The following is a 25,275-nucleotide window of genomic DNA, read 5'->3' as shown; positions in this document are numbered from 1 at the left end:
CCCCGTTAGGCTACAGGCCCAGCCACCACCCTTCTATCGTCAGTGCCCAGTCCGGAGTCAGGTTTAAGCCGACCTCCGCGCGGCGTGACACCGGGCAGGACAGGACGCTCCGCGCGGGGTACCTTGCGGGGGCTCCAGCTGGGGCCGACTGGGGCGCGGGAACGTGGCGACGCCAACGGGGCGGAGCCGGGGGCGGGGTGAGCGCCCGCGCGGGGTCCAGCCCAGCGCTGGGCCACCCGCGTCAAGACGGCGGTGAGCGCCGCGACAGAGCAGGTGAGCTGGCGGGCAAGGCGGGCCTGGGGCTTGCGGCCGGGGCTCCGTCACCCGCAGCGCGGAGGGCACGGGCGGGAGCCGCGAGCCGCGGGCCGGGCACTGCGCTCCGAGCGCCCCTCACCGCGCCTGCGGCCCCTTCAGTTCCGGGCTGCAGTCCCTGCGCGCGCCGCGGTCCGGGCCTCCGTGGCCGGCGCGGGGGCGGGAGAGAGGAGAGCGCGGGGACGAGGGGGGCCGGCCCGGAACTGGGGCGTTGGAAGCAGCTCGGGGAGCTGCCCCCAGGCCTCGGGCCTTCAGCTGGGCCGTGTCCTCCTCGCCGCCCAAGCTGGCGCTGGCGGTGGGCGCGGTGAGAGCTGTTAAAGGGCCAGAGCATTTAAAGGAGCAGTGCACGTGGGGCTCGAAGGCGCGTGGACGAGGGCATTTGTTCTCCTCTCCTGGCTGAGACCTCCTTGGTGCCCAGTCCCTTCGGCCTGTGGCACCGGGCCCTGCGCACTGCTGTGCAGGGGGCTGGAGGGGAGACGGAGGTCTTCCTGCTTATATGAGGAACTGGAGGGCAGGTCGGGCCTGAAGCGGGGGTGATTTCCTGATCAGCGGTGTTTTGTCAGGCATTCACTACTGTGGGGAGACTCCCAGAATCAAGCTTTTGAAACTGAAAAACCTGAAACAGCGAGTCCCCAGTCCAAATGTTATGGGTGTAGAAACTCGGCCCCCAGAGGTACAGTGACACTGTTCAAGGTCGCCCAGGTAGTACAGAGCAGGCTCAGAACCCGTTGTCATGCCATCTAGTTCTGCTGTCCAGCCCTCGGACCAGAACTCAGCCGTTTGGCAGTTGGATGAAATGCTCCTGTCGACTTAGTATTTCCTTTTTAAAGTGTGAGCTGTTGAGTGGTGGACTAACTGCATCGCCCTTTACAGCTGGAGAACCTGACAGGCATGTAATCCAGACCATTTGCAGAGGCAGCTTAACTCAAAATTGACATCCTGGGCTGCCACGCCCGTGCCGACAGTAACTTGAGCAGGATAGACCCCAGCTTCCAGTATGGATGCCCCACGTCAGCGTTGTTCGTTCTGTAGACACCTGAGCCTCCAAGGCCTTCAGCCCAGACCTATGGCAGTAATTAAAGACTCTGGATAAGCTGCTTCAGGTGTGTGAGTCTCAGGTTCCCCTCTGGGTGAATGTGGTTGTGTGGGAGGAGGGAAACTTGTCAGCAGCTGTGTTTTTGGGGCCCAGCTGGTGAGGGGGCGGGGATTCCTGGCTCCAGCTCAGAGCGGCAGCCTCGGCCACCCATCAGGCAGGCAGGCTGTCCAGATTCATGCCTTGTGTGCATGAGGGGGCATTTAGGGCAAGGGCTGGAAGTGGGGGCTTGGAGGAATGTTGCTGCAGAGTGGGATGGATGTTGTTGCTGGTTTTCAGGGACAATTCTATATCGTTTGGTGTTGAGGTACCTGGGCACCAGGTCTAGAATCTTCTGTGGTGCATTATCCAAGATGAATGCCCTGTTCCTATCTACTTGAGAAAGATGAGGACAAGAGGCTGCCCCTCAGATGAGCCTGGCGGCCCGCTTCAGGTTGCCATGCCCTCAGCTCCTCTGTGCAGACCACAGTCCCACTGCACACAGCGTTTCCCACCTCCCATGGCCTCTAAGTTACTGATGAGCAAGACATAACATACGTTTATGAGTTTGTCATATACAAAAGAAAGAGCTGGTTTGTGCAGTAGTTACAACCGTTATCTTAAGAGCTTCAATCTCACTACCGTAGCTGTGATTTTCCGCCTTCTACAGAAGGGGAAACTGACATTGCAGGGAGTTAAGCAACTTGTCCTGTTATGTGGCTTCCGTGACTTAGCACTAGGATTTGAACCCAGCTGCTTGCGTCTTCTTAATCTTTTGAGTTTTTGCGCAAGAGGTTTCCCACGTTCACCTCCCTACCCAAGTCCCTGCACTGCTTCCCAGGAAATGTCTGTGGTCTCCTGACTACCTGACAAAGCAAAAAATAAATTAAAACACACACACACACTTTTTTTTTTTAAAGGAGCCGCAGTGTATGTGTAGGTCATGTGCGTGTTTCTACTGAAGACGTATTTGGCTGGTTTTCAGCTGTTGCTTTGACTTTAGGACTCCGTGTAGTTGGGGACTGGCAAGAGGACAAATGTTTGCAAGTATTTCTGCCTGTTCCCCGACTCCAGCAGCTGGGGAAAGGAATGTTAAGTCTCAGAGGCTCGCAGGCCCGCCAGGCTACCGGCCAGGCCCTGGAGGTTCCCCTCACCTTGAGCTGGCGGACATGGGCTTCAGGCCTTGTGTACTCAGTGTCGGCCCGCAGGCCTGCAGGGGTGAGGGTGCCTTGTTAAAATCCCAGGAAAGAGTCATTTTACATCAGTCCTCAGAAACGACTAGATGTCAGGAAGGGAGATGAATTTTGTCTCGCCTCTTCATTGCCTGTGAGAACGGGTTGCTCCGTCGTCTTTGCCAAAATATAGTCTACTGGAGCACGGGAAGAAGAATCGAAAGGGTTCTCACCTTTCTGCTATGCCTTAACCAGCAACTTTCTGACTTTTTAAAAATAAAAGTAATACATGTTCATTCTAGAAAATTCAGACAATGTTTTTTAAGTAGTTATCCATTAGCCCTCAGCCCATCGATAACCACTGTTAACATGAATTTTCTTTTAGCACTTTATATACATATATATGTATATATATACATACGTACATATATCTGTATGTGTATATATTAATATATCTGTACGTATATATATTAATATATCTGTGTGTATATATATATATATTCTGTTAAAATATTAGAGGTAGGAAATTGGAGATGAAGATTGTGCTGTCTTTTCTGCTAATGTTATGCCTTCAGAAGTTTCCCTTTATTGAGTATTCTTGGAAAACCAGGTTTGCTTGGTGTGTGGACTGTTATTTATCTCACCAGTTCCACAGCAGGACACTTTCCCACCCTCCCTTTTGAATTGACCCCGAGAAGCAGTGCCCTGACTCCTGCCCCATGTCCGCATGTGGGGACTCCCGTCCCTGGGCCATGCCCACGTGGGAGCCACCACCCTGTCTGCTCCCATGGGGAGCACAAATAGCAGAGGGAGAGCAGAGTAGGCCCTCAAGCTGGAGTCGTGGGTGGGGGCAGGAGAGAGATTACTGAGTTTTTCAGGTGGCAGGTGATGTAGTGGGTGAGTGTTTGCAATTCACTGACCTCTTGTCTGTGTTTTGGAGACGCTGTGTATTAAATAAAAGACATACCTGCCCATGGAAAAGGCATGTGCCTTGTAAATGTGGGTGTGCTCTGTGGGCTGCCTGTGTGACCATGACCCTGAGCCACCCAGTATGTGACCCTCACGAGCCTTGGAGTGGACAGGGGAGAGCTCCTCAGTTGGCAGGTTGGAGAACTGAATTGCACTGTGGCTCTGGTCTTGGGCCTTGAATCGACTGCCCTCTTGTATCCCTCGGGGCTTCAGTGTCTTTAACTATAAAATAAGGTGCTGACTAGATGGCTTCTGCGCCCTTGCCCTCTCTGACATCGGTCCTGTGGACGTACCCTTTCATGTGACAAAATGTTCACGTTGCTGCAGTGCCCTGGGCGGGGTGGAAACAGGCTGTCGTCTCCTGAAGGCCTGGATGAGGGGTGGCCTTGGTGGCTCAACTCGTGTGTCTGGTGGTACAGCGAACCCTAACTTTCCAAGAGGGGCATCAATGGGCTTCCGTTAAATTCTTACTGTTTCCCTGCCTCTATTTCCTCTTCATTATAGCTACTGTTAATTGAACACCTACTGTGTGCTAGGCACTTTCCACATTATCTCTAGTTTTTACAGGACTCTCGCAAGGTTCTGCCTTTTCCAGGAGAGGAAATGGGCCATATGAAGTTAATTGTCTGAGGCCATGCAGCTAGGGTGGTTGGAACCCTGATGGTCAGTCTCCAAAGCTTCAGCTTTTGACCATTGGCTTGCTGCTTCTCATTAAAAAAGAAAGTGTTTTTCTGCGCCCTGTTTGAAGGTGACATGTTAGGGACATGACTTGTGTGACTCCCTTCACTACTTCCTGCTGCCACTGCCCCAAACCGTCCTTTTTCCAGGCTACTTCAAGAAATGAGAGAAATCTGTCTGGATTCTGGGCACGTCTCAGTAGGAAAGGGCCGGTGGGGGTAAATCTAGGGCCTGGGTCAAGGTTTAGGAGGCCCCACGTGCTCTGGGGCCTCTGATCTGGAGGTGGGGAAGGGGTGGGGCCGTCCTTCAGGGCCTGCCTTTGGAATCAGGCCCCAGTGCTGGCCGAGGCTGACTCCCTGTGCTGGGAAGGACCAGCCAGCAAGCAATGTGCCTTATGGTACGGGCTGAGGTAGATGCACAGATGGCTGAAGGTCAGCCAGGGCCAAATACATAGGTGTCTGGGGCTGGGGAGACGGGCAGGCAGGGAAGCTGTGGGAAGTTCTCAGGAAAATTTTGAGGGGATTTTCTCACCTCAGCAAGCCTTTCCCTAGTATAGGAAAGACTGGGAACTTCCCAGGGGTCATGGAAACACTGTGAGGTAGCTGTGTGACCAGAGGAAGTGGCCTGATTAATGCCACCCTTCTTGCGAGTGAGGGAAAATTGTTCAGGTAGGCTTACTGCAAACAACCAACCAACCAATAAAGTATTGGGGATCCAAACCTTTCTCTGCAGCCCTAAGTGTTTCTGGTAAAGGCAGTAATTCCGAATTTGCTTTTGGAGCAGGGATTTCTATCATTTTCCATGAGGCACGAGTGTTTACTGTGGCGTTTTAAAATCTCCATTAGCCTTGAGATTTAAGGTCAAAATCTTTACATTTCTCTGGAATGAAAAGGGGGTCAAAGAAATTGGGTCACCGGGTTTCCATAATGATTGCAGGAACCGCTGACACCACGCGGTTGGAGAAATTCTCTGGGCCACAGTTCTTGGTTTGGCTACTCCAGCATTTCAGTCCCATTCAGCTTATTAATGGGCGTGAGCCTTGGCTTTAGATGTTTGATTTTTGCGTCCTACTCCAAGGCAGCTTTTAGCCACCGTGTTTTGCTCTGAGAAGAATTTCCAGAAAAACATAGTCTTCATACCGTGGACACCCCCGCCCCCATCAGCCCCCCCTGCATTTTCCTGGGGCTCCCTCTGAGAATGGAGTGCTGGTTGCTATGTGGGTGACTGGATTTGATTCCAGCGACAGCAGTCACTCGGCCCCACCCCCACCTGCCCGTGAGTCAGCCTCCCTCAGGATTCTTGACGTCACTGCTGCCCTGATGTGAACATCTAGCGAGAAGGTTGTTTGTCTGCACAGATTGGGGTGGTGATTTTTCCCTCCAAGGATTTCAGAGTGCCATCACGCTTCAGTTCCAGCTGAGAAGCAAAAGAAAAACATCCCAGCTGCTCTGTTCTCCTTCAGGAGCCAGGTAATAAGAGGGGCCGCAGAAGAAATAAGGTGGCTTCATGAGTCCATCCGCTTCCCCCAGTCCATTGGGAGGGAATGAGGGAGAGAAAGGATTGGAAGAAAATCTGTCTAAATGTTGATACTCATTATTTCCCTTCAAAAAAATTAATAGCTAAAAAAACAAACAAACAAAAAAACACTTCAAGTACTATCCAGGTGGATTATAGAAGCTTTGAGAAATGCAGAAAAATACAACGTAAAAATCACCCAGAATCTCACCACCCAAAGATAACTTCCTTTAATGTTTTGTAATGATTTCTTGCCAGTCCTTGATTATACATACGTTTTCTAAGAAAATTCAGATGGTTGCGTATGCAAAGTTTTATACCTAGTAAGTTGAACAGTCGGTTGTATTTTTTCATGTTACTAAATATTCTTTTCAGATTTTATAGTGGTCATATAGTAAATCCCATCGGGGGGATATGTCAGAGGATAGTCAGGGAGTTTAGTCACTATCACTTTTTGTTACAATTAAAATAACTACAAGAAACATGTTTTTATGTAAATCTTTTATTATTTTCTTAGGACAAATTCCAAGAAGTAGCATTTCAGGATCAAAAGGTATGAATGTTTTAAAGCTTTCCGTTTTTACTGCCTTCAGAGAGGCGGGTCCAGTTTGTTCTAGGAATTTCTGAGCCCCAGTATTTCCTCCTTGGTGTGGACTTGGGGACTTTTCCAGCCTGAGAACTCTTTCCTCCTTCTACAGCTTTTCTAGTTTGGAAGCTTCTGCTCCTCGCCCTCCTTAGATCGGGGTATTCAGGAGAAAGGGCTGTTCTTCTTTCACTCCCCCTTCCAGCGAGTAGTGAGGGGCAGTGGGGGTGCCGAGGTGGGTGGGCGAGGGGCGCAGCCCAGGTGGCAGGTAGGCAGACTGTACCCTGACACTTGCAGTGCTGAGCTGGGGGCTCAGGCTGGGGCCCCGATTCCCTGGCTGGGCCACCCCACAGAAGGTCTAACATCAGCTGTGAGAATCACCCAGGGACTGTCTCAAAATGCAGACCCCTGAACCTTCAGTCAGGATGGAGCTGGGGATCTAAGTCTTAAATAAGCAGCCTAGCACAGTGTTGAGGAGCATGGATCCTACCACCTAGGTCCAAGGGTAACTTTGAATCTATCACTTTTTGAACGTGTTTCCTCATGGGTAAAGTGGGGAAGCATAGCAGTACCTAGCTCCTAGGGTTATCGTGTTCAGTGCATATTTAGGGCTCAGTAGGTGATGCTCTACCATCACCCCCTCAGGTGGTCCTGGCCACTTTGAGAAACAGCACCTTAAGGCATCCAGCCTTTCCTAAGTCCTACCCTCGGGCACTAGGAGCCTCCAGTGTCACCTCCCAACCCCCAGGCTCAGAGGGTGGGATCGGATGGTGCCCTTGCTTACCCGACCAAGACCAGCTCCCCCCTGATAGCCCTTCCTTAGCTTGTGCCCTGCTTTCCTGGGAGTCTCGGCCCCCGCTTCAGAGAAGGCTTTGGAGGAATGTTTTAAAGTGGGATGAAGGAAGCACTTGTTTGCTGGTAAGGAGGCCATATGTGAAGTACATTTGGTGGACGGATAAGAATGTTTTGTCGTTTTCTGACGTTTCTCCCTCCGTCCAGTGCAGTTCCAGGTGGAAGGGACACAGTCCTTTAAGCTCACCCTTCCCTGGTGCGTTCAGGGAAGCCTTGGGAAGCAGTAGTGCTTTTCAGAGGAACACCTTGTTAGCTCTTGGCGACTGGCTGAAGAAATAGAAATCGGAAGGACTTACCTGTGCTTGATCCTGGGTCCCCTGCTTTTCTGTCCCCACCCTCCCTGTAGCTCCCTTTCTCCTTTCAAGAAGCGTTTTCATGCCCTGTTTGTCCGTCTCCCTCATGCTTTACTATTTGGGTGTCTAGGAGAAGAGGCAGCCAAATGCTGCAGCTGTTGGGGTCCCGAGGGTCAGCTTACCCTCTGCCCTCAGGGGCTACACCCTGGGAGGTGACATGTTAGATACTGGGACTCCTGTTCGGCCCCTCCAGGCACAGCGAAGATAAATCACAGGCACTCCAGAGGTGTGAGAAGATCGTAACTAAATTATTAATTCACACCCCAAGCCAAACTGACTGCTGGAAAAGAGTATTAGAAAAGCCACCGTCTACATCGCCTGTAAGACTCTGCTCCAGATGGAATGTCATTTAGGGGTACACAATTCTGAGACAATTCAGCCATGTCTTTGTTTTGGGTGCCCCTGTTTGAGTAAGAATGAATTCACCAGTACCTGAGTGAGTAATGAGGGGAACTGTCGGCTCCAAGCAGGTGTTTATTTAAGATTCACGTAGGGAGACCCCGGCTCACAGAGGAGGACTTTGAAGTCCTCCTGGGTCCCCACTAGGTAGGTCCTTTCATTATCACAGAGGAAGGAACTCAAGCTAAGAACTTCCCAAGGTTTCATTGTGTTGGGGCTGCAAAGCTCTGTCCCCCAAATTGGGCTTGACTCTGCTGGGTTCAAAGTCTGGCCCTCCAGTGGCCCTGGCCTGAGCCTAGTCTTAGGGGGACCCCAGGGGAGAGGGGCAGGCCCACACCTGGCCTGGAGAATGCTGCTGAGCTGGCCTCCCGCTTTCCTAAAGATCCCCCTGTTCACTTCCATCTTCTGTTCAGAGCTTTGCAGGCTCCCCTCTGCTGGATTCAGCTCTCACTCCTTGGTCCCGTATCACGCCCCTGCCAGGGATGGTCACCCCACCTCTGCTCCCTCGTCTCCCACCTGCCACCCACGTCCCCACATGTCAGCCACTTCAGCTTGCTTGGTATTGTCACTATCGGCCCTGTTAGGTCCCCCTCCCACACCTTCGTTGGGAGATTGCTTCTTTCCAGGATGCCCCACCTCCAATCTGTGCGGGAGGTTCCTTAGTTACCATTTCACATCTCTCTGCCTCCAGAGACCTGAGACATCTAATCCCGGCGGCTGATGGGCTGTCCCTCCTCTTGATCAGCACCCTCTCCCTCCGGCACTCATCCCACTTTGCGTCTTACTGCTGTTGCTCCTGTACTTAACTTATCCTTGGGGGTTGGGGGGGGGCCTTAATCATGTTGAAATCCCTGTGACTTGGACAGGGAGCCCTTTGTCATGGGCCCAAGGCGGCCAGGTGGACAGAAGCAGGGTCTGTGGTCTGCCTGTGGTTGGGGATGGAGTTGAAGTCCACGTGGGAAGAATCCAGGCCCTAAACGCTGTCTTCAAACCGTGGAGGCCACAGACCCTGCTGGGGTGCACAGAGCCTGCCTCAGGGAAAGGAATCAGCTGGCTTCATCTGAAAATCGTAAATTCCTGGGGCGTGGCCACCTTGGGGAGTAACTTTGAGGGTTTCCCGGAGGCAGAGATGGGGAGAGCTGGCCCCAGTGACACTCCGTGATGTTTGTAGGGACAGTCACATCTGCCTCGGGCTGTCTGAAGCTCTTGCCATCCCCGTTGGGCAGTTTCCGTGGTGCTGTTGTGTAAACATTCCTCTCAGCACAGTGGCCTTGGGGACAGGCCTCCCTTCTGTTTAGTCCCTTCAGCCTCGCCTTCCCTGGGGGCCCTGCCTCAGCTGTAGTTCCCACCTCTCTCCCCCGACAGGCTCTCAGTGGCTCCCCTGGCTGTGGCCACCACTTCTAATCTCATGACTCTCCTCTCCCTCCCCTGCACCCCTGACCCTCAGCCCCCTCCTAGAAGCTTCTCCCTTTAAATCCACAGACGCTCACGGGTTCCTGGATCAAATTCACAGCCTTTCCCTGAAACGTTCTTCTCCCACCTCCCCCTCTTACTCCGTGCCTGGCCTCATCCGGGACTCTGTCCTTCGTTTTATCCCCCACACGCAGTCCTGTCTGCTCACCTCCTAACCCTTTCTGAATTCTGTCCCTTCACTTGCATCCGCCCTGCTGCTGCCGCCTTCAGGGGGGTCACCTTCCCTTCTTTTTACTCCTTTTTCAGTCAGTGCAGACTGACCTTTCTAAACACAGATCTGATCTGTCTCATTCCTCGGGGGACAGCATATACCTCCTCAACATGGCAGAGGAAACCCTTCACACCTCCACAGCCCCCCCCCCCCACGCCCAGCAGTGCCATGCCCGACTGGAACGTTCGTCATGCCCTCTACCCTCCCCTCCCACCCGGAAACATCTGTCTCCATCAGACGATGTTATCTTCTCTAGCAAACATTCCTGATCTCTGGGATTTAGTCCCATTTTTGTGCTGCTGTACCATTGGTGAACACCTGGATTATAAAATTGGTCACATTGGGTGGTTTCTTTGTCTTTTAAGGACAGCAGTGTGTATTTTACTCCTCTCCATATCCCCAGAGCTCAGCAGATGTTTGTTGATTGAATGAGTGAGTGTGCTGACGGTTTGGAGGTCCCTGACTTCTCTAGTTGGGCATTTTGCCCCCGTGGCTTGGATCTCCTCAGGTCAGCCCCTCTCGAGGCCGCCACGGCCTCCGTGGCTGTCCTTGAGGGCTGTTGCTTTACAGCAGTCGTTTGACACGGTGTCCTGGCGAGTTGTTGCAGGGTAGGACCTGTGTCCAGGTCTTCAAGCTGCCTCTAGCCACCCCTCAGCCCTCTGCTGCATTTGCCTCACAGGGAAGTGGAACGAGGACTCCTGTGTTCCTTTTTCCAGGTGCGCCCAGAGGCAGGGCCATGCTCACGTTCATGGCCTCTGACAGTGAGGAAGAAGTGTGTGACGAGCGGACGTCCCTGATGTCGGCTGAGAGCCCCACACCCCGCTCCTGCCAGGACAGCAGGCAGGCCCTGGAGGACAGGGAGAACGCTGCCCAGTGGGTAGGTTCCCGCCAGCAGGCTGAGGCCTGGAAATAGGCGGCTGGGGTTCCTGTGCCTGATGTGTGGGGAGCAGACATTCCCTGATGTGGGGGTGGGGGGGTAAAGGTGGGAATTGGCCGGAGGGGTGGGTGGTCCCCATGGAGGACCTTCTGTCTGTGAGGGCCTCATAGTAGATCTGCACATTCACAGCCTGTTCAAGTTCTACTTTGCAGTGGACGAAATGAGTCTTTCCACCCAGCCCTGGCCTCCTTAGCTTGGCCTTCCTAGTGCAGGAAGGTGAGACTGAGTTTGGATGCTGGGACAGGTAACACAGGCTCAAGGATGGTAGGAGGGAAGCTGCTGGAGGGGAACGTCCTTGGCAGATGGCAGACGTGGTAACCGAGAGCTGAGTACACCGGATTCATGTCTGACTTTGGAGCTGGGGGTGTGTCTTAGTCCGTCCCGGCTGCTATAACAAAAATACCATAAACAGGGGGCTTATACACAACAGAAATGCATTTCTTACTCTTCTGGAGGCGGGAAGTCCAAAATCAAGGTGCTGGCAGATCTGATGTCTGGTGAAGGCCTGCTTCCTGTTTGATAGGCAGCTCTCTTCTCTGTGTCCTCACATGATGGAAGGGGCAAGGGAGTTCTCTGGGGTCCCTTTTATAAGGGCACTGACCACTTTCAGGAGGGCTCCACCCTCATGACCTAATCGCCCCCCAAAGGCCTCACCTCCTAACACCCCCTAAGCATCACACTGAGGCTTAGGTTTCAGCTATGGATTTTGGGGAGACACAAACATTCAGGCCACAGCAGGAGGGGTGGGCTGCGCTGTGACGTCATCTCTGTACCGCAGGGCAGGAGATTATCACATTATGAAGTGGGGGTGTACTTGGGAGAGGCCCCTCGCCAAGCCACCTCACTCCCCATCAGGGCAAAACAGCGTCTGAAGTTGTCTGAATCCCATTCTTCCTTTTGCCCTTTACAGTATTTAAAAACCTCTCCATGTGGAATTCTTTTTCTTCCAGCCAGCCCTAATCTCCCTTGCTGAAATTTGAGCTCATTTCTTCTGTCTTCCTCTGTGCTCTGAGCAAGATCTCTCCAGCTGAAAACCACTGCCCAGCTGCTCCTTAGACTTTTCTTGCTATTTTCTTCATCTTTAATTTCCTAGAGTTTTTGTGCATTTTGGTTGTTTCAGTTCCTGTTCACTAACAGTTTCCCCCCACCCCTTCTTAGCCAAATATCTAGATTGGAATTCTCTGCAAAGCGCTGATATCAAACCAATAGCCATTTTAGATTTTTGTTTCATTTGGCGTTGTCTTTGGCTGTTCATGTAATTAACAAGGCAGCTAATAACCCTGAATTGCCACAATTCCAGCACAGAAGTTCTTGCAGATCCGTTTGTGCCAGCATCTGGCCAGTGTCCTGCCCCTCATTGGCTGCTTACTCATTTGTACTCTCCCAACTTCCAGTAGCTCACATGCTTGATGCCTGGTTAGCCTCTCTGGTTCGGAGCTGCAAATTTTGCATGCGTGATTTTGGAGGACAAACAGTTCAAAGTGATTTCTTCCTCTGCAAATTCCCAGGGTCACATTTACAATCAGAGAGAGTCCTTATGTGTGCTGACCATTCTAGTTTGTGATTTGTCAGCCAAAAATGTTTCCTCTCTGGTTTCCTCCCGAATCAGTGTGGCCATGAGGACACAGCCAAGTGGCATCCTGAGTCCCTGTACTGAGGGCCAGGGGAGAGCCCTTTAGATGAGCTCCCAACCCACTGGCCATTGAGTCCTCGGCCTTCGACCACCCTCTTCTGTGGCTCTGGGGTGGTCAGTGCCAACTCTCAGTCTTCTCGAGCTGTCCTCATCCACTTTTCAAATGTCCTGGAATTTGCAATACTCCCACATCTAAACTACTGCCCGTAGACTGGTTCTTCCACCCGGAAAGCAACATTCACACTTCTTGTTTCCTGTTCTAAACACCGATGCTCTGCGTCCGTCAGTCAGGGGGCCCCCCTGGGGGGCACTGCGTGGCCCTCACAGTGTGGTTTCCCACAGCGAGGCCAGGATGGTGAGGAGAACCACGAGGAGGAGGCTGACCGCTATGTCTGCAGCGGGGTCCCGGGGCGGCTGCCGGGCCTGGAGGAGGAGCTAACTCTCAAATACGGGGCAAAGCACGTGATCATGCTGTTTGTGCCTGTCACCCTGTGCATGGTCGTGGTCGTGGCCACCATCAAGTCTGTGCGCTTCTACACGGAGAAAAATGGGCAGCTGTGAGTTGGGGGCTGGGGCAGGGTGGGGAGCGGGGCTGGGGCAGGGGGGCTGCAGCCTCTGCTGGTCACTGCACCGGCAGCTCCATGCCAGCGGCGGCAAGGAGCAAGGACAAAGAGTCCATCCCCTGGTCCATCCACTGCCTCAGCACGTTCCTAACCTTTCTCCACCTCAGTTTCCTCCTCTGTATAGTGGGTTTGATAATAATGTTACCGGGAGAATTAAGTGAGCTGATCTATGTAAAGGCCTCAGGGCAGGCAGCTCCCAGCACACTGGGTTTTACTGCAGAAGGCACGCTGTAGCCAGACACTGCTGAGCTCAGTGTCCAAGCACCAGGCGCCGGACACGGCTGTGTCACTGCATGACTGCAGACAAGTCACTTCCTCTCTGGGCCTCTGCTCCCATGTATGTAAATCGAGGTGGCTGGCCCAGAGGATTTCTTAGCTCACATCCAGCCTTGTGAGGGAGGTTTTATTTATTTTAGTAAGAAGAACCCAGGTAGAAGCAGTAGCATAGAAACATGAGAAGCTTCCCATCTTCATCCCACCTCCTTGTTTCATCACTGCTGAGTACTTTCTCTAAACATCTGTTTTTTTAGTTAGGGAGTTTTTGTTAAGTTTTTTTCTTTTTATAAAAGATGCAGAGAGAGAAGCCCCTACCCTCAGGAAGCTTATAAACTGTTGGGGGGGGAGGGACTCAGAGCAGCACAGGTGAAAGCGTTAAGAGAACTTGAGAACATCGCAGGCAGTTGGCTTCTGGCAGTCCAGGTTGGACAGAGTGAGGCATCCATGGCTTGCTTCCGGGTGGGGTAGAGGAAGCAGTGGGGGCATAGGGATGGGGGTGTGGGGATTGCGGAGTCTCCTGGACCAGAGTGGAGTAGTGGGGTGGGCAGGGAGAAGCACCTCCAGGGGAGGGTTTAGTTGGTGTGGGGGGGCCTCGGTGAGGCCATCCAGGCCCTTCCTCGCTCCTACCCTGGGCTCTGTCATTAGGCTTAGGTCGGGGCCAGGAGATGGGCTGGAAGGCAGCGCAGCTGGTGGGGATGGTGGGCAGCATTCCGCCAAGGCAGGTGTCCCGGGGTTCCTCCACCAGCTGTCGGAGGCTCCCTCAGGGCCGGGGTACACAGGGCGGGCAGGGAGTGGACCCCTGGCCTCCTCCTTCAGCATCTACACGCCATTCACGGAGGACACACCCTCGGTGGGCCAGCGCCTCCTCAACTCCGTGCTCAACACCCTCATCATGATCAGCGTCATCGTGGTGATGACCATCTTCCTGGTTGTGCTGTACAAGTACCGCTGCTACAAGGTGAGCGCCAGCCCCGCCCCCCCTGCCCCGCCAGCCCCGCCCCCCTGCCCCACCAGCCCCGCCCCGCCGGCCCCGCCCCACCTGCCCCGCCGGCCCCGCCTCCTGTCAGCACAGCACAAGGTGCCTCCAGGCAGCAGCCGTTGGCATAAAAAAAAAAAAATCAGAGTTCCTTTTTTCTGAGAAATAGATTGATTGTTGGTACTCTTTCCACCCCACTCCTGCCGCCCACCATGGATTACCCAACGCTGTTGTCTTTTAAATTTACACATAATCCCACTTGATTGAGTTCCTCATTGCAGTGTTCAGTGTCACTTCTCGTATTCGAAGTTAATTTTATTTTGCGTCTCCTTCTGAAGAAGTGAGATGTTCTATTTCAGGCTCCCTTTACCCCATACTTCCCCTCCAGGTTTATTTTTATTTTCCCATTTCCCTTTTGGCCGGGGACGTACAGATTGCTGTGCTGGGGTCTTCCGTGATGGGAGACGGTTGGGTGGCCCCCTGTAGCTGTGGAGCTGTCCTAGGGGTGGTAGCGGAGTTGAGTCCCACCTGGCCCGAATCGTGGGTGTTGTTTCCAGAGATGCTGTGAGGTGTTAGACTTGGGGTTCAGGCCTTTTTCCCAAGGAAAGCTTTGAAGCCCTGAGGACTGAAAGGAAGTTGAACGAGGCATTACCTCTTTTAAAACCATTCACAGGCAGGCATGCGCAGCAGTTTGTATTCAGGTTGTCACCATCTATGGAACAGGTAGTGAGAGGTGAGCCCCATCTCAGCTGGGGGTGACCGTGGGGCTAAGTGGTAGGAAAGGCCGTCAGGAAGTGTCTGGGAGCTGAAACTTATCGATAGTTACCTATGAGTGAAGCAGAGTTTTAAATGGGGTGGACAGGGCCGTGGACGGGGGGAAGCAGGGTAGAGGGCTGCTTGTCTGGGGCAGAGGATACAGCACAAATGAAAGCCAGCTGAGAACACAGAGTATGGGAGGCGGCACTCTGGTCAGCAGGTGTCAGGTGACCAGTCTTGGCAATCGTTAAGGAGCAGCTCAGCTATCCATTCAGGAAGGTTTATTTGCAGGTTCCATGACACTGCTGATGGTGGCCTCGGGCGGTAGAGGTGGCTGGGATGAAGGGCTCAGCATATTCCCAAGGCAGCTGTGCATAGCGTGGCCAAGGCTGCCGATTTCATTCCTGGTCCCCCTGAGGGTGTCCTGAGATGGGTACGTCCTCAGGGGGAGACCAGAAGGAGTGACACCACCATGCCACTGATGGCTGGCGGAGGCACTAGTTTAGGGTCAGCCCACCCTCATCCTTGACCCTCCCATGTTTGGCCAGGAGAAAAGGAACATGTCTTTCTGAGGAGCTGCCCCTCAGGTGGGAGGGGACTCCTTGAGTTGACTCTACTCCAGGGGTGTCCAAACAGCGGCCCGCGGGCCACTGAGGCCCGTGGGCCAACTGCGGCCCACAATCCATTTTTAATTGGCCCGCAGCAAATTCCAAAAATATATTTAGTTTACTTAAATAAACCAAGTGAGACAATACGTACTTCACCTCGAGTGAGTGGCCCAGCTGTTTGTGTATTTTACCACATATGGCCCTTGGTAAAAAACGTTGAAAAAAGTTTGGACACCCCTGCTCTACTCAAAAGCAGTTTCCTCAGGAGCCTGCCCTGACTGTCTAAAGTAGCATCTCTAATGAATCTCCTGTCATTGTCATCTGCAATGTTTTTCTTCATGGCCCTCATCACTACCAGTCAACACATGTTTATGTGTTTATTGTACAACTGCCCTCTCACTGGGATGCAACACACATGGGCAGAGACTGCTAGCTTTATCTCCAGAGCCTAGAATGTGCCTGGCGTGTAGGAGACAGCCAGCATCTCCTTTCCAAGTGAGTGAGTAGAGGTCCAGGTGTTTAGAACTAAAGGAGTTTCGTCTCCTTCACACACTTGCTGGGTGAGCTTGAGAGACCGCCTCTGTGAAACGGAAGGTACCCGGTAAGTACCTCCCAACATAGTCCCGAAGGAGCCTATTAGGTTGGTGCAAAAGTAATTGCGGTTTTTGCAGTTATTTTTAACCTTTTAAACTGCAGTTACTTTTGCACCAACCTAATAGAAAGCGTTTCGGGCCCCAAGAACCTGGGGGCTGTGTGATTTGGGGGTTGGGACAGCGCCTGGTCATTCTGCCTGTTTCTTTGTCTAGTTTATCCACGGCTGGTTGATCATGTCCTCTCTGATGTTGCTGTTTCTCTTCACCTATATCTACCTCGGGTGAGTGGCACCTGGTAAGCAGGGGGGGGTCCTCGGGGACCCCTCCCCCTGCGGCATGAGTGGCTGTGAAGAACCTGGGCAGGGAAGGGCACCTGTTGAGCTCCACACCTTCCCAGTGTCACTGCTTCCAGAGCCCAGACTTTCCTCACACAGGGGACTGAGCTCCATGGTGGGCCACACGTCGCTTTGTGGTTTCTAACCTAAACAAGCGGAGCCATCACGGAGGAGGCTCTCTGTGAACCCAAGGAGGGTAGAAACCCCTCAGAATTACCGTATAACCTTTGGGCTGGGCCTGGGTACTTGCTAATTTATGGAGAAAGGGATCTCTGTTGCCTTGATTTGGGATCTCAGCCTGACCCAGGGGCCTAGAGACTGGCGGGACAGGAAAAAGCGCTTTTTCCAGGACCTTCTCCTTGGGCGAAGGGCCTTCCACATTGTAGCAGCACACCTTTACGTGCACCACCCCAAGGGTGAGATGTCGCTTCACTCCCGACCTCGTTCCAGAAAACATTTCCAGTGGTTAATTGCAGGGCTCAGGGACATGAGGGAGGGGATATGCCTGTGGGTGGTCAGTGAAGCCAGAGGTTGGAAGCCCCCAGGCTGGGGCCTTATTGGAGGAGCAGGGGGTGTTGAACTCCGTCGGGTCTGACTTCCCCACTGAGTGACCCCCCTCCCCCTGACTGGTCCTGCAGGGAAGTGCTCAAGACCTACAACGTGGCCATGGACTACCCAACCCTGTTGCTGACCGTGTGGAACTTCGGGGCGGTGGGCATGGTGTGCATCCACTGGAAGGGGCCCCTGGTGCTGCAGCAGGCCTACCTCATCATGATCAGTGCGCTGATGGCCTTGGTGTTCATCAAGTACCTCCCGGAGTGGTCCGCCTGGGTCATCCTGGGCGCCATCTCTGTGTACGGTAGGTGGGTGCAGGGGCCGCCAGCCTGCGGCGGACGGGGCGGGGGGGGGGGGGGCGCAGCATCCATGCCCAAGTCCTTCCTGCTGCGCACGTGTGGCCGGTGCTACCCAGGTCCCCTCCCTCCCTCCCTGAGGGGCCTGGATGGTCTCCCTTCCGAGAGGTTCACCTTCATAAAACGCAGGACTTGGACATGGTCACTCATGATAGCAGATGTTTATGGAGCTCTCACACCGTGAAGTGCTCGACACACTGTCAGTTGTTGGGCACGATGCCTGTACATGAGGAGCTTGTGAAGTGTTAGCTGCCAGTTGATTAGCATTAGCACGATTACCATCACCAGCCCCGGTTCTTCCGTTTGACGGGTGAGGAGTTTGAGGCCCGGAGAAGTGGGACGTCAAGCCCATCCTGCCCCTTGTCTGCAGTTAGACCCTGCTCTGCGCTCCAGCCAGTGCAGGCTAGAGATCGGGACTGGAATCGCCCTGGTTAGATGCTGCAACCACAGGACGTGTTCTGAGAGCCTGGCCCCGGGACTCTGATATGTTTGCCCCGTACACGCCGGTGTCAGAGGGCTGGCTCCTCTCTCTGGGGGCTGCCTGGCAAGAAATGTCTTTTGTAACCTGCCAAGGACTTCTTGTTTCCCAGATCTCGTGGCTGTGCTGTGCCCCAAAGGGCCGCTGAGGATGCTGGTGGAGACCGCTCAGGAGAGAAACGAGCCCATATTTCCTGCCCTGATATACTCGTGTGAGTGGCCCCCATGCCTCCTCTCCACCTGGGCTCAGAAGGCACCCAAGGTGGGAGCCAGGGGCGGTTTTCTGGCGTGGCTCTCAGAGTTGGCTAGGAAACAGTTAACCTTTCTCTGACCAAAGGGAGGAGGCAGCCTTGGTGACCCCCAGGAAGGGTTCCACCTTCTGGAGTTGACAGTGGGCTGTATCTTGCTGTTACACAGGAAGAAGCTTGGAAAATTAGAACAGGAAGGGGGCCCCACAGCTTCATTCTGTCCAGCCTCCAGTGGCATTTGGTGGGTACAGACTATATTCCATGAGCCCATGGCCACCCTCTCAGCCCTCCAGACTCCTGGGAAAGGACTTTGGAGAGGCAGTCTTCAGGGCAAGGGTCTGGGGGAGCAGGGCACGCCTGCCTTTCACTGGGCTTCCTCCACAGCTGCATGGCTGGTTGAAGTTAAGACTCTGAAAGGAAGGCGCGTAGGATGCTGCTGGGCTTGGACCGGGATGTAGGGGTTTGGATTTATACCGTGTTTCCCTGCAAATAAGACCTAACCAGAAAATAAGCCCTAGCATGATTTTTCAGGATGACATCCCCTGAACGTAAGCCCTAATGTGTCTTTTGGAGCAAAACTTAATATAAGACCCGGTCTTATTTTCGGGGAAACACGGTACATGCATTCAACAAACGTCAAATCCCCACTGTTTGGCGGCCACTGTGCTGGGCAGTGGGGCCGCCAGGAGCCCACGGCCTGTGCTCTTGCTGCTCTCCCATTTGTTGCTGGTGAGGCTTATTGAAGTAGGCTGAATCTGGGGCTCAGCTGTCTGCAGGGTGCACTGGGAACTAGTTCATGGAACGGCTGCAGGCTGCTGGATAATCTCACAGATGAGGAGCTGAGTGGAGAATCGTCGGCCCTGTGGCCCCCTGTGAAAGCACATTCCTGGCACGTTCTGAGGAGGAGCAGAGACCGTGTATGGAAAGACAGATGGTGCTTGGACTTTCATTCACCATCTTGTGCTCGGGTGGAGCTTACATTCTAGGAGGGCAGACAGATAGTAACTGAACAGATGACTACAAAGTCAGGCCATGAGTGCTCTGTAGAAAGATAAAGCAGGGTAAGGACTTCAGGGTAATATGCTGTTTTGCATAAGGTGGTCAGGGAAACCCTCTGTCACAAGGTGGCGTTTGACCAGCGACCTACCAGCCTTCAGAAAATCTGGGGAGAGAATTCTAGGCAGAAGGAGCAGCAGCGAGTGCAAAGGTCCTGAGACAGATGACGTGCGGTGCTCAGGAGTGGCCCGAGGCCAGGCAGGAGGGTAAGGGAAGAAAGGCGGGCGGTCTGGATCATGGTCCACCAGGCAGGCCGTGTGAGGGTTTGGCTTTCACTCCTCAGTGACGTGTGATGCCACCAGAAGACTTTGAACTGATCTGACTTGACATTTTAACAGGATCATGCAGGTTGCTGGGTCAAGAAACATGTACGGGGGACAAGAGTGGAAGAAGGAGCTGGGTTTGGAGGCTGAATAACGAAAAAGAGATGGGATGTGGTTTGGCCCGGGGGCAGCCGTGGAAGTGTTGAGATGTAGTTGGATCCTGGAGGCAGAATTAGCAAGGTTAGCTGATGGTTGGGATGCTTGTAATGAGAGAGCTTTGGGCCTGAGCAACAAAAAGAGTGGAATTGCCGTTACCAAGAGGGAGAAGACTGGTGGGGCAGGTGGAGGGCAGTTGTTGAGAGTGTTTGGGGCATATTGAGTTTGAGATGCTCACTCGGCATTCGACTGGAGAGTTCAGGAGAGAGTTTCTAGGCCAGAGAGAAAATACAATTAGTGCCACGTGCTCCAGCAGTCCCACTTCCGGACGTACACCCAGGAGAATTGAGAGCAGGGTCTTGAACGTACTTTTACACACACATGTTCGTAGCAGTATTATTCACTATAGGCAAGAGATGGAAGCAGCTCGAGGGTCTATCAACAGATGGATGGATGGATAAACAAAATGTGGTACAGACACACAGTGGCATATTATTCAGCCTTAAAAAGGAGGGAAATTCTGACACGTGCCACATATTATGCTAAGTAAATGAATCCAGTCACAAAAAGATAAATACTGTATGGTTCCACTTACATGAGGTGTCTAAAGTAGTCGAACTCGTAGAGACAGAAGGTAGAACAGTGGTTGCCAGGGGCTGGGGGGAGGAGGAAATGGGAGTTGTTGTTCACTGGGTCACAAGACGAAAAAGTTCTGGAGATGTGTTTCACAACAGTGTGAATATACGTCACTCTGTTAAACTGTAAACTTAAAAATGGTTGAGATGGTACCTTTTAGGTCCCATGTTTTTTTTTTTTTTTTAAAGATTTTATTGGGGAAGGGGAACAGGACTTTATTGGGGAACAATGGTCAAATTGTTGTCCTTTCAATCTTAGTTGTGGAGGGTTCTGTTCAGCTTCAAGTTGTTGTTCTTGCAGTCTTAGTTGTGGAGGGCACAGCTCAGCTCCAGGTCCAGTTGCCGTTGCTAGTTGCAGGGGGCACAGCCCACCGGGAGTCGAGGAATTGAACTGGCAACCTTGTGGTTGAGAGCCCGCGCTCCAACCAACAACTGAGCCATCCGGGAGGCAGCTCAGCTCAAGGTGCCGTGTTCAATCTTAGTTGCAGGGGGCACAGCCCACCATCCCTTGCGGGACTCGAGGAATTGAACTGGCAACCTTGTGGTTGAGAGCCCACTGGCCCATGTGGGAATCGAACCGGCAGCCTTCGGAGTTAGGAGCACGGAGCTCTAACCGCCTGAGCCACTGGGCCGGCCCTAGGTCCCATGTTTTTTACCACAATAAACCAGAAACACAGTTAGTTCACCAAACTCCACTGATATTATTATTAGCCATTGTTTTTGTGAGGAAGCCACAAAAGACAGGAAAAGGCATTGTCTGCCACACCTGGTCGGTGAGTCTGGACCTCCTGACAATGGGGCTTAAGCAGCTACCACCGGAACTGAGGCTGCTGGGACAGACTCTGGCCCCCCTTGCCTCTCAGGCCCGGGGGCAGCCACAGTTAGTCCCGCCTGAGGCATGACCCTTTTCTCCTTCTCTAGCTGCCATGGTGTGGACGGTGGGCATGGCCAAGCTGGACCCCTCCTCTCAGGGAGCCCTTCAGCTCCCCTACGACCCAGAGATGGGTGAGTATTGGGGCTGACAGCCTCCTGTCCCTGGGTGCAGCTCTCACTGGCCTGGCCTTGCCTCTCCAGGAGGGGCAGAGGGTAAACTAACCCTCCTGGCATCTTGGGGATTGAGGGGGGTGGGACTTGGGTCCTCTGCCTCAGCCCCATTCCTCTGCCTTTCCTTTACTTGTCATGTGGCATGGAGAATCTTTTTCTTTGTGTCAGGCCTGGCGGGTGAGGGCAGGGAAGTCCTCAGTGCATGCTTTGTTCCCGAGATCAAAGACCTCTCTGACTAGACTTTTGTCTCTCTCCCTCGTCCTCCCCCATCCTCCCATGGTGATGCTGGATACCCAGAAGAAGACTCCTATGACAGTTTTGGGGAGCCCTCGTATCCTGAAGTCTTTGAGCCCCCCCTGCCCGGCTACCCAGGGGAGGAACTGGAGGAAGAGGAGGAAAGTAAGGTGCCCATGTCCAGATGGTCTGCGTGGGCCCAGGGGGTGGGAGCAGAGGGTGGAGATGGGGAGGGAGAAGCCCCTTTCCCAGCAGCGACGGCTTCACAGAAGTCAAGGAGCAGCCTGCAGAAGTGGGGGGTGTTGGCAGGCCTTGGGGCTGTTCACATTCAGGCGGGACCACGTACTAACAGCGTTCACTGAGCACCTCCTGTGCCTCCGTGTGCTGGGGGTGCCCAGCTCTGGTGGGACTCATGAATCAGGTGGGCACTGAGTCGGGGAGGACCGAGAAGGACGATGCAGGGGGTGGGGAACACTGCCGCATTCTGAGGGGTCAGAGAGAGGTACCTGAGGAAGTGACTTCTGCGCTGAGCTCCAGAGAGGGAGCCACAGCAGTAACAGGAGGGGGCGACACATTTCCGGCCAAGAGGACGGCCAAGGGGAAGGTAGGCGCAGCGACGCTGAGGCAGAACACACGGCGAGTTAGAGGAAGTGAAGGCAGGATGCTGAGACCGGAAGTGCAGAGATGGGCTGGAGGCAGGCAAGGGCTCCCAGGGCCTTCTAGATCAAAATGGGGATTCCGACTGTGTCCTGTGAGCACCGGGAGCCATCAGGGGCTTTGGGGTCATATGGGAGGAGGGACATGACTGGGAGGGTTGTGGCTGGTGGAGAATTCCATCCCAAGATGTGCACTCGAGTGGCCTGTAGGATGTCCCACTGTAGCTGTGGGGTCATGGGGTGTGGGCTCTGGGCTTAGAGGGCAGGCGAGGCTGGGCAGGTCAACCACTGGCAGCACTGTCCCACGTGGAGGCCGACAGTGGGCTGTGCAGCACGGGGGCAGGGGCAGAGTTGGGGTGGTCACTTCCCCATGTGGCTGGGGAGACAGGAGGAGCTGGTGTGGAATAGTCCTCAAGGCACATGCACTGATGTCCTGAGATGGTTATGTTCCCAAGGGAGTCATTCCATATTTATGGGCCACCTGCTGTGTGTCAGGTGGCACGCGGGAGCAGGGCGGTGCTACCGAATTCAAACTGCCTCTGCCCTGCAGACGTTCCTCATGTGGAGCAAGAGGTTAGGTATAAAGTGCTCAGGGCAGATGTGGGGGAGGGGGGTCTTGAAGTGTGAGTGGGCGGTCACCCAGCAGACAGGCTGGGGGTGGCACTGACCGCCTGGAGTCAGCGCAGACCCCATAGGGTCAAGGACTCAGTTCACAAGACGACTCTCGCTTCACACGTCAGCCACAAGCTCTGGGGGCGTCCAGGCCACCAGCACTTCTGACCAATGGGCTACAAATCCCGGGGTTCCCACAACCTCCTCACAGAACTCAGGAAAGCACTACACTTACAAGGAGAGTTTTACTACAAAGGATACAGATCAGAACCAGCCAAATGAAGGGACACATGGCGAGGTCTGGGGGGTGCAGTCCTGAACTCAGGTCTTCTGTGACCTCTCCCTGTGGAGCCAGGGCATGACCCCTGTTAAAAAGCATCCAAACCTGTAGAGAATTTTTGTGAGTTTCCAATTTTGCAGCTTATTTTATACATTATTATAGAATCAAAGGAGGAGACGTGAGGAGGGTTACATGAAATCCATTGGTGGTAGATTAGAGAGGTGGGGGAAAGCAAAGTGGGGAAATCTCTGGGACTGGATAAAAAGAAACACAGAGAGACACATACTTTCATATCAGTGAGTGCAAGATAGGTGATAAACATCTGCAGCACACAGAGATGGTATTCGGAGAACAAGGCAACAATAAGGGGTTTGGTGGTCTCTAGTGGGGCGGGGGGAGGGCCGGGGTTCCCTGAGAGGTTCCAGAAAAGGAGATTACGCTGACATTTCAAAGGTATGTTATCTTAGATGCAAACAGACAATAGACAGGCTCTGTTGACAAGGAAAGATTGACGAGGAAGCTACAGGCCAGGATGATAGGTTCACGTTCTCTTCCTCACACAGGGGGCGTGAAGCTCGGCCTCGGAGATTTCATCTTCTACAGCGTGCTGGTGGGCAAGGCAGCAGCCACGGGTAGCGGTGACTGGAACACCACACTGGCCTGCTTCGTGGCCATCCTCATCGTGAGTTGCGGGGGGGCTCTGGGGGTTTTCATAGGGGGAGTCATGCTGCCGTCTCATGTCAGTACTGTAACCAGATGGGACGTAGTTTGGTGGAGGCAACACTGTTCTGGGAGTCAGGAGGCCTGCAGGGGTGACACCTGCTGCCCTCGGCACCTCACAGAGCTGCCAAGAGGACCAGGGGAGGACCAGGGCTGTCGTGTGACCAGTCCTTGACAAGCTCCTGAGCCTGGGGCTGAGGCCGTCACTAACAGCTCACCTCCCCTTGGTGTCCTGCAGGGTTTGTGTCTGACCCTTCTGCTCCTCGCCGTGTTCAAGAAAGCGCTGCCTGCCCTCCCCATCTCCATCACGTTCGGGCTCATCTTCTACTTCTCCACAGACAACCTGGTGCGCCCTTTCATGGACACCTTGGCCTCCCATCAGCTCTACATCTGAAGGGATGGGTGCCACTGGCTGGGAGCTGTAGGAAATTGTAACTGGATGCAGTTGTATAGTTTGACCTCTAGTGCCATATGTTTTGTAAGACTTTTCTTTCCTTAAAGAAAAACAGGAATAAAAAAGGAGTGTGTTTATTTGGTGAAAATGAAGAACCGGCTTTTTGGTGCTAGTGGTTTTGTCACCGGACTGTGGCTCATGAGCAGTCGCTTCACCGACAGGAAACAGGAAGTCCATCCAGATGACCTGAGGCAGAGCCATGATGTGGGGAAGGGCATGGAGAAGGCCGCCCGGTCATGCCTCATAGCCTGGAATGTTCCAAGGGCCAAGATGAAGGAAGGTGTGCAGGAGTTGATGCCCGGGATGGCACTTAGCGCTTGCTCACTCTGGTCGAAGAAGAAAAGCCAATTTTCTCTGCAAGGAGTGTTCCCCATGCTTTGTGTATGATGTCGCTGTTGTTTTATTACCTTTAGAAACTGAGTTCTATTCTTGTTAACAGCAGTTCCTGCTGGGAAGCGGCTTAATATTAATGTCAATAAATAGATGAATTCTGTTGGAACGTTGGCGTTTGGTCTGTTTGCCTGCGTTGGTCTTTCTCCCTGCGTGTTACGACCACTCCTGGGGCAGCGTGCGCTCTGGATGCGGAAAGGAGATTGGTCCAGTTATGAAGGAGCGAGGCTTAACTGCCCCCCTCCTCCCCGCTGCAACTATTTCTTTAACTAGAAAGTTCCCTAAGCAGAGAGAGGTGCGCAGAGAGCCACGTGGCCTGGAAGTGTGACAGGCAGCTGGAGCGAGCAGATCCCTCCTGGTGGCTTCAGCAATGCGTCACTGGGAACGCAGCAAGGCGGGTGCCAAAACAGAGCAGGTTGTGGGTCCTCCACAGAAACCAGCGTGCAGTCGGGGCCAGGTGAGAACCCACCTTCACGCCTTGCCCTCCTTTCCTTCTATGGCGGGCGGTTCTCTGGGCTCAGGGTGGCGGTAGGGGTGTGGACAGGTTGGTTTCTCCTTTTCTTTGCAGCACTCACAGGCTGCAGGGAGAATCTCTTGGAATGGAGCACGGCTGTCAGACCACTGAGGAGATGCAGGTGCTGTGTTTGCACTTCAGTAGCTTTGTCCGCTTGTTCCAGAAATAACGTGAGTGCTATGAATCTGGCTATTTATCATGAGAAGAATAAGAGAATTACGTATTTTGATGTTTGACAGGAACATTCTTTCTCCTGGGTTGTCTGTAGAAGAGCAGAGGCCAACGTGGGAGGCTGGAAG

The 25,275-nt window shown here is 53.5% G+C and overlaps 1 protein-coding gene and 1 long non-coding RNA gene across 8 annotated transcripts in view; one reads left to right on the top strand and one right to left on the bottom strand.

Moving 5' to 3' along the window:
* LOC109446987 (uncharacterized) overlaps window positions 1–261 on the bottom strand; it is an 82,880-nt gene extending 82,619 nt beyond the window's left edge. For all 5 annotated transcript variants that reach the window (XR_012490882.1, XR_012490881.1, XR_012490883.1 and 2 more), the window contains exon 1: window positions 123–261. This is a non-coding gene — a long non-coding RNA (uncharacterized LOC109446987). The remainder of the gene's footprint in view (window positions 1–122) is intronic.
* PSEN2 (presenilin 2) lies at window positions 167–24,571 on the top strand. Of its 3 annotated transcripts, none has more exons than XM_074316915.1 (13): window positions 167–273; window positions 5,561–5,672; window positions 6,236–6,271; window positions 10,306–10,466; window positions 12,502–12,716; window positions 13,875–14,016; window positions 16,205–16,272; window positions 16,965–17,185; window positions 17,828–17,926; window positions 20,994–21,077; window positions 21,417–21,515; window positions 23,462–23,580; window positions 23,857–24,571. In XM_074316915.1, exons 4-13 carry the CDS (start codon window positions 10,326–10,328, stop codon window positions 24,010–24,012), a joined length of 1,344 nt encoding a protein of 447 aa, XP_074173016.1. In that variant the 5' UTR covers window positions 167–273; window positions 5,561–5,672; window positions 6,236–6,271; window positions 10,306–10,325; the 3' UTR covers window positions 24,013–24,571. The 3 variants fall into 3 exon arrangements, with proteins under 3 accessions (XP_074173016.1, XP_074173014.1, XP_074173015.1); XM_074316913.1 differs by having other exon boundaries at window positions 21,414–21,515; XM_074316914.1 differs by lacking the exons at window positions 5,561–5,672; window positions 6,236–6,271 and having other exon boundaries at window positions 173–273; window positions 21,414–21,515.
* Window positions 24,572–25,275: the final 704 nt, after the last annotated feature.

The sequence above is a fragment of the Rhinolophus sinicus genome, linkage group LG12 (genome assembly GCF_036562045.2).
Source record: "Rhinolophus sinicus isolate RSC01 linkage group LG12, ASM3656204v1, whole genome shotgun sequence".
NCBI lineage: Eukaryota > Metazoa > Chordata > Mammalia > Chiroptera > Rhinolophidae > Rhinolophus > Rhinolophus sinicus.
This window is presented reverse-complemented; position numbering and strand designations above follow the sequence as displayed.